Genomic DNA, 8,231 nt, shown 5'->3' on the forward strand with positions numbered 1-8,231 from the left:
TGCTTCCTGATCCATCTGCCTTGAGCCAGTTGCCATGAGCAACCACGAGCTCCCCCATGACAGACAGGGTCCCTTTAAACCGTGAGCCAAAAAGATTTCTTTCCTTAAAGTAAGTTCTAGTCAAAGATTTTCTAGAATTTTTTGCTGATTCTGTAAGATTTGGGTTTTAGGGGCAGTGGGGGATAATGAGGGAATAAAAAAGAAACAAAGTTTGAATGAAACGCCAAGTGGTTTAATAGGAATGTTTCATGGCGTCTTTGCCAAGTTACTAACACAGTTTATCGAGTGAAATCACTGCTTCAGTGCAAACGGGCTGCCACTGCTCTGCCAGGATCCTGGTCCTGCGGGGCCAGGCACCTCAGTTCTGGGGGTTGCTCACCACGGCCGTGGTGCTGTAGGAGTAGGGGCTGAGCAGGGCCGCGATGGTGTAGCGGCGATGACCAGAGTCGTTGGCTGTGAAAACCACCTGGGAGAAAGGAGAGACAGTTGCTTCAAACAGAGCCCAGAGGCTGGAGCCACGGTCAAAGCGTTCCCTGAAGTTCAGTGCTAAATTGATAATCTTCATGTTATTACCTGATTTTCAGGGGGACGAACAATTAGAACAAAATCAAATACGCTGCCTAGCTAAGTCTTCCGAGCCTTGTGCAGCCCCAATAGAATTGCAGGGGCCTCTCTTTGCAAGTTTGTGATCAGTGTGAGTGGTTCTGGTCACACCAAAATGAGTCACAGAGAGCCTGACAGCTATTGTTCATTTTCTTGGGCTCAGAGAAAAGTGGGGAGAAGGGAAATACCTACAGACAAAAGACCCGTGGGGAACAGTGGTTGTCACCCCACCGCAGACTTCCGGAGTTAGAATCCTGGCAGGAACCATCCTCCTGCTGACCTGCATGCTGGCGTCTGCCTGTGGTCTGACCTACAGGGCCAGCCCCACCAGGCAGGAAGGCTCCTTGTCTCCAAGTCCAGGGATCTCTCTCCCTCTATGTCCTTGCGTTTTCTGACGTGAGAAGATGTGTATTTTCAGGTAAGTAACAATGCTGAGGTGTTGGGGGAGGCATAGCAGACTTCTCTCCACAACACAAGCTGCAGAAATGTGAACGAAAGCTTTGGCGCTCATGGAAGGTCTCCAGACAAAATGTGGATTTTGCAATTAGCTAGCCACATCTCAAATCACTAGATCGTCTGAGACACAGGTGCCGCAACACCCAGGTGCTGGCGAGGAACATCCAGAAGGAATGGCGGGCAGAGAAGGTGTGTATAATTTTACTCATTTTGTGTGCAGGTTTTGGATAGAGCTTCGAACACACCTGGAATCAATACCTTTTGTTTCCGAATGCAGAACAAAGAAAGCTTGGATGATAGAGTAAAACAAACACAAAACAACACCCAGAAAATGGAAGGGGACTCTTCTCAAACTCCATTTTATGTATTTATTATTATTTATAGTACTATGGATCAAATCCTGTGAATGCCAGGCAAGCCTTCTGGCACTGTTATAGCCCTAGCCCCTGGTCTAAGCTGGCCACTAACTCCTGATTCCTCTCCCTTTGCCTCCCAGCATTAGAGCACAGCATATGCCACTGCGCCCACTCTGCCAAGCTGCCTTTCTCTGTCACATTGTCATCCCGTCTCATAAGGATATTATGGGATTAAAAAAAAAAATCCACCAAGCACTAGGCAGTGGTGGTGCATGACTTCAATCCCAGCACCCAGGAGGCAAAGGGAGGTGGCTCTCCATGAGTGAGAGTCCAACAGACCCCTCCGGTTTGTCTGGTGACAGAAGTCGCTCAAAGAACTGAAGGACTCATCCACAGCCAAGTCACAGAGAGCGGTTCCCTGTCACACTTCGCTGGTCACGTTCTGTCAACGTGATACCAACTAGAATAACCTGGGAAGAGGGAGCCACCGCTGAGGAGTCGCTTCCATCGGATTGGCCTGTAGGCAAGCCTGTGTAGCATTTATTTTGATTAATGATTGGTGTAGGAGGGACCCAGTCTACCGTGGGCAGTGGGCACTTAGACCTGGGCTGTATAAGAAAGATAGTTAAACCAGGGGTGGTGGCATAGCCAAAGCTACACAGAGAAACACTGTCTCGGAAAAAATAAATAAATAAAAATAAAAAAAAATAAAAACAGAAAGGTGATCGAGTAAGCCAGGAAACCACCCTCCTCTGTGGTCACTTCTTCTGTTCCTACTTCCAGGTTCCCACCCCGTGTTTACTCCATGATGGACTGTAACATACAAGATGAAGCAAACTTTTCCCTCCCCAACTTCCTTTTTGGTAATGGGGTTTATCTTAGCAACAGACAGCAAACTAGGTCACAAGCTGGGCTATTTTTGATGGAATTCATTATCTCCAGTTCTGACCAAGAGGTCTAGATTCTATTTCCATGACAGCCACCTGTGTGAAATGACAGAAGAGCCAGGGAGATTGAACTCAGAGTGAAATGAAGGTTACTAATGTGGTTTTGGTTTGTTGGCTTTGTGTTTTGATTTAGCTCAGTTTCTTAGAGAAGTTGGCTAAGGCAAGGAAGGCACACCAACCAACACAGAGCCCAGCTCCAGCCTGTCCATCGGCAGGCTCCTGCTCCTTCCCTTACTCACACGCGCTGGACGCAGCATGCTCCTGGGCCTGGGTTCCAGCGGTATGCTCCAGCCTGGGCTCCAGCGGCACGCTCCTGGGCCTTCCCTTGCTCAGACGTGCTAGCTATGTGACTTGATGGGGTGTTTAACTTCCCTCAGCTTCTTTATTGGTAAAATGGGGTAAGACAAGGCTCACCCTCTGTAGATTGATCATAAGAATGAAACAGTTTTGATACAAAAACCCCTTTGCCGTGTAGAGTGTAGTTGGAGATTTAGCTATTCGGGTGTTATGGCTTTGAATGTATTGTCATTCTGTGCATTGTCAGGAATTGTTTACCCAAATCTCTGGGGCACTAGTTGCGTTCTGGAATAACGAAAATGCCAGAATTTAGAGAAATAACACAGGGAAGGAACCCTCTCTTTGGCTATGAAATATCCTTGGTGGTATCTGGAAGCTGCCTCAAAAGCAGACATTAATATTCCTTCAACAGAGAAACAAATATTCATGTAATTAGCTAACCATAAGTAGCGTGAGCAGGTTTAGGCCGTGTTGCTGAATGTTTCCGACAAACTCAGAACATTTACTTCTTTCAGGCTGTAGGATGGGAAAGGGACCCGGCTTTCTTCTCATGCCCAAGAGCAAAGGGCATTTCCTGAGACTGAAAGCAAAACCCAAACACCTCGATGGGTCCACTCACCTCTGCGTATTCGTGGAACGGGGAAATGCCAAGGGCCTTCCAGTAGGATTTGGTGTCCAGTTCCACTCTGTACACCCCTTCTACGAACTTCTCATCTGTGGTGAGCCCGTGCAGTTCTCCAGATTCAGCAGTCTTCCTGGAAGGCACAAAGGTCCAGGTGAAGTTAGGGGAAAAGAAGGGTTACCACATACAAATAGGTGTATGTATGTGATTGTAACATGCATGCGTGTGTGTGTATGTACATGCATGTACTGTGTATTTCATGTCTATCAAATGAATCAAGGTGAAGGAAATTCTTGTGTTTGTAATAAAATAGTAAAAAAATGGTAAGAAGTTTGTAGAAGCTTTGCATACAGTTTATTATAGAGATCTGTCTCATGACAATAACATACAGTAGAATGTTTACCTTAAAAGCCTTAATCCAGGCATGTGAGGCTCACCTGTTATCTTAGTAGGGTTGCTGCGGGTTTGAGGGCAATTTTGGTTTATATAGAGAGCACTGGACTAGATAGGACCCTGTCTCAAAAATCATTAGTTATATTTCTTTAAAAGAAAGAAAAGGAAAGCCTTAATGCCCAGGTGTGTTGCTCAGTGGTAGAGTTCCTTCCTAACATTTGTATGCCCCCGGAATCAGTTCCCAACAACAACAACAACAACACACACACACACACACTGTTGCATCCTAACATTTGTATACCCCTGGAATCAGTCCCCAACCACACACACACACACAATAGCATTCAGGGTTAATGACTTGATGAAGTTCATGACTGTCCCTGAAAGTGTCACAAGCTGTTCTAACACTGAAGACCCCTGTGACAGCAGAGTGACAGAGCAGAGTGACAGGCCAGTGTCCCACAGCGTAAGGGTAACTTGCAGGGGGTGGTGTTGTTTGTCAGCGTACAAAACCTAATAAACAAAGAAGAACTTAACTGGCTTTCTCCTTTTCTTTTTTTTTTTTTTTTTTGGTTTTTCGAGACAGGGTTTCTCTGTGGCTTTGGAGCCTGTCCTGGAACTAGCTCTGTAGACCAGGCTGGTCTCGAACTCACAGAGATCTGCCTGCCTCTGCCTCCCGAGTGCTGGGATTAAAGGCGTGCGCCACCACCGCCCGGCGGCTTTCTCCTTTTCTAAGTTTAATCTGCTTGGCGATTCTTTGCCAACAAGAAATACCAAGTGGCTTCCATTTTCACGTAGGCTCCAGTTCCTCATGGAAATGTCAGAAACTGCTTCCCATTTAGTTACAACCAAGACAGACGAGTGGCAATTGTCTTTAGTGACTCTAGCCATGCCTGTCCCCTTCTCTCTAACCTCCCTCTGGTATGTGTACAAAAAAGAAGGTCCCAAGAAAGTTTGGATATTTGGGTGTTGATTCTATGTCCACTTAGAATTCTCTGACCACTTTGTGTGCTGTGCTCGACACACATATGATCACAAAGAAGTTAACGAACAGAAACTCAACTAAAACTTCACTGAAGAAAATGATCTTCCCAGTGATTAGAGAAGAAATTAGTACATCTTGGTATTCAATTAAAACTTAATATAAAGTCTTTACCCAGGAGACATAAGGACTTTGTCGTTCTGCTAGGTGTTGAGGGTGTCTTAGCTGCTTTTTCTTTTGGTTCATTTGTTTAGGTTAATTAGTAATTTATTTGAAATTCTTGTGGTGGTCAACACACACACACACACACACACACACACACACCTGTGGCCTGCACAGGTGGGAAGTCATTTTGCCATGCTAGTGGGCAGGTGTGAGATTGCTCAGCCCCTGGCTTTTGCCTTGCAGATCTCTATAGATGTGTTTCTTATTACGCGTGGTGGCTGCTAGCCTTACACAGAGCTGTTCTGTTCTGAGTGTACATGAAAAAAAAAAGTCCCTGATTCTGGTTAATGCCAGTAAACCCCAGAAGGGTGCTTCGTCAATTCCTTTCATTTCAATAATAAATCAGCACGTGTACATCCTTCCTAAGATTCTAAGACCAGCACTCAACGCTTTGAGCATCACACACGGCCCCTGGGATTCTGAAAACTCCCAATTTACATTTCTGAAAATTACACACACACACTCTCTCTCTCTGTGTATGTGTGTATCGTGTGATTGGGCGTATTTTTTTATGTGGTGTCTGTGTATGTGTGTGCACATTTGCATGACATGAACTCAGATCTGGATGTCTTCCTCGACTATTCTACCCCCTGTTTTTGGAGACAGGGCTCTCACTGAACCCGAATCTACCCATTCAGCGTGACTGCTTGGCCGGTAAACTTCAGGGTCCTCCTGTTTCTAAGCCCCTACCCCCTGGCTGGTGTTTCTAAGCATGCACTACCATGGTGGGCTTCTTACACAGAGTCTGTGGATTCACACTCAAGTCACCGGTCTCCTGAGCAGGCACTTTATTGCCTGAGCCATCTCCGCAGTCCCTAGAGACTAGTTTTCATCACCTTCCTCAAGTGGGCTGTGATGGAAAGGATTGCAAAGTCCAACTGAAGCACAAGAGTTTCTGTCTCTCCTTTTCTCTCCCTTCAGTCCTAGCCTGTGCTAAGCAGAGCAAAAAGCCAGCTTTCTTAAGAAAGCTCTCCCAATTCCTTTAGCCTTCTAACAGAATCTTTAGCTGACAGTTTTTTTTAAAAAAAATAATATTTGTTTCCTTTTACTTTATGTGTATGAACTATACATGGTTCATATGAACCACACATGGTGGTCAGAAGAGGATGTTGGTTCCCCAGAAACTGTTGTTACAGATGATTTTGAGCTGCCATTTTGGTGCTGGCAGCCAAACCTGTGTCCCCTACAAGAGCAGAGAGTGCTCTTAACTGCTGAGACATCTGTCTTAGCCCTAAAGCTGGTCCGCTGTGTGTGCTCACCTCTCATGAGCAGAAGGGTGACTAGAAAGATAGAACCAATCACACCGCAGGATGCTCTGCTAGCTTACCCGGAGGCAAACGGTTCCCAGGTTCCCTGAGCTGTCTTTTTGAACACTTGCACGGCCACATCCACAGCAGGGCTTCCTCGGACAGCATCCAGGACTTTGACCATCAGAGGACACTTGGATGTTCCAGGGGCCTGGTCAGAGAAAGGACAAGAGAGGTGTCAGTGAAATTGATCCGAGTAGAAGAGCTTGTTCTTTCTGGGGTTAGAATCTGGAACAAAACCAAAAGTACATGCTGATCCCATTGCGATAACGTAAGTGTTGACAATTAATGAGCTTCTTTTGCAGTCTGACACAGGCAGCATTATTTTCAAAGCAAGAGCAGCCTCTGCCTCCAGACACGCTGCTGCGCACCAGGGACCTGTAGAATGCATTTCCAAAGGACAAACAGGCCTCTGAGAGCTGTCGCTCTGTTCACCTCTCCATCTGAATGGAGACACTGAAAAGGTGCATGGTACAAAAAAAGAAAGACTGGTCTTTTCCTCGAGATCATTTTAATCAGCTGCTGCAGTAGTAATTCTCTCCATTGTAACCTAACCCACGCACTTCCGGACCCATTTAACTGTACTGATTCACTCTTCCAGAGGACTCTGTCAGATACCAGAATAGAGTGTTGCTTCCCCCAAGATAATGATCAATAATACATTTTGATTAGCTAAAGAACCAAAATATAACCTTATACAATAGGTATACTAAATATAATATCTACTAAATATATTAAATATATTTTATGAGAATTCAATATTAACAGCCCCATGGACAATGCATTTTTTTCTACAGTCGAAGGTTGAACACAGGCCTTTCCACATGTTAGACACACACTGAACCACTAAACTACCTCCCCAGGACTTTTATATCTCTATTTCTATGTTATTTCATATTTTTATTATCTAAGGACATCAAGATAATGAGTATTAGACTCAATGCGCCAACACAACAGAAGAAAGAGTCAAGGGTCTAGACCCCAGGTCTCCCCTTTGGAGTTTAATGGGAAACATAGATTCTGGGCACCCCTGACCTAATAACACCCACTAGTTACCAAATCTGGAGGAAGCTACTCCTCCTTTATCCAAGGTGCACCCGCCATGTTTGGAAAGACTTCCACAGGACACTTACCGCAGGGCCAGCCTCAGACATAAACGCCAGTCCAGCGAGGCAAAGGAGGAAGAGATGAGGGGAAGCCATTCTGCTAGGAGCCAGTGGACCTCTGTGAAGGCCGTGTCCAGCTGGAGGGGCTTTTATACTCCTGCCTCCCAAGCCAGGCTGCTGATCCCTGCCAATCTGACTCCAAACCTGCTGATTCTGATTATTGACTTAGTCAACAAAGGGAGAATAAGTAACCTACACAAATATGAACCTTGTCTAGGGAGATTAGAGCAACGGAACACCACTCTATGGAATATTCTTGACTGGTCATTTGACCAGTTAGATCCACACAACCAAGTAATCTAAACCAAAGGAAAACAGCCTGTTATTCTGGCTGAATGGAGTCGAATTCTTGGGATTTTTTTTCCCCTTATTGATTTCTGTGCATCTTTTTCAGTTTCCATACATGTTTATCTTTGATTTTATATGATAAATATAAGTTGTATTGATTTATTTCATGCTTATTGACACCTGGCTGCCCAGGTTTAGCAGTAATGTATTAGGTAATAACACTGCATTAGGTTATGAGCCAACAAGGAAGACCCCCTCGGCAGTTAAAAAAATTCTGTGGTAGTCAAACTAAGTTCCTTGGAAGCTTTATTTTTTGTCTCTGTGTGCATGTGACACCATTTCTCCATTCCTAGATTGGGTTCATCCCAACTCCAGGAATAATGGTGTGTTTCGGATTGCTTTTTGTGAGGTTAAAAATGCAGAAATTTGTACTGAGTCTCCTCATTGAGAATGCAGGAAACAAGACACTGCCTGGTTTTTGTCAGAACTGTAATTTCTGGAAGGAAATGGAGATGGCTGTGAGAAGGAGATGCTGTTCCCAATGACATCAGCCGCAGTGACAAATCCAGAAAGTCAGAGATTAGATGAT

General features: G+C 45.1%; 1 protein-coding gene across 1 annotated transcript; it reads right to left on the minus strand.

The window, feature by feature from the left end:
- Positions 1 to 216: 216 nt before the first annotated feature.
- Ttr (transthyretin) lies at positions 217 to 7,474 on the minus strand. The gene is made up of 4 exons (XM_057789156.1): positions 7,322 to 7,474; positions 6,209 to 6,339; positions 3,279 to 3,414; positions 217 to 466 (listed from the first exon to the last, which is right to left on the minus strand). The coding sequence occupies exons 1-4, from the start codon at positions 7,388 to 7,390 to the stop codon at positions 359 to 361; spliced, it is 444 nt and encodes a 147-aa protein (XP_057645139.1). The 5' UTR covers positions 7,391 to 7,474; the 3' UTR covers positions 217 to 358.
- Between the last annotated feature and the right edge of the window lie 757 nt (positions 7,475 to 8,231).

The sequence above is a fragment of the Chionomys nivalis genome, chromosome 14 (assembly GCF_950005125.1).
Source record: "Chionomys nivalis chromosome 14, mChiNiv1.1, whole genome shotgun sequence".
NCBI classification, from domain to species: domain Eukaryota; kingdom Metazoa; phylum Chordata; class Mammalia; order Rodentia; family Cricetidae; genus Chionomys; species Chionomys nivalis.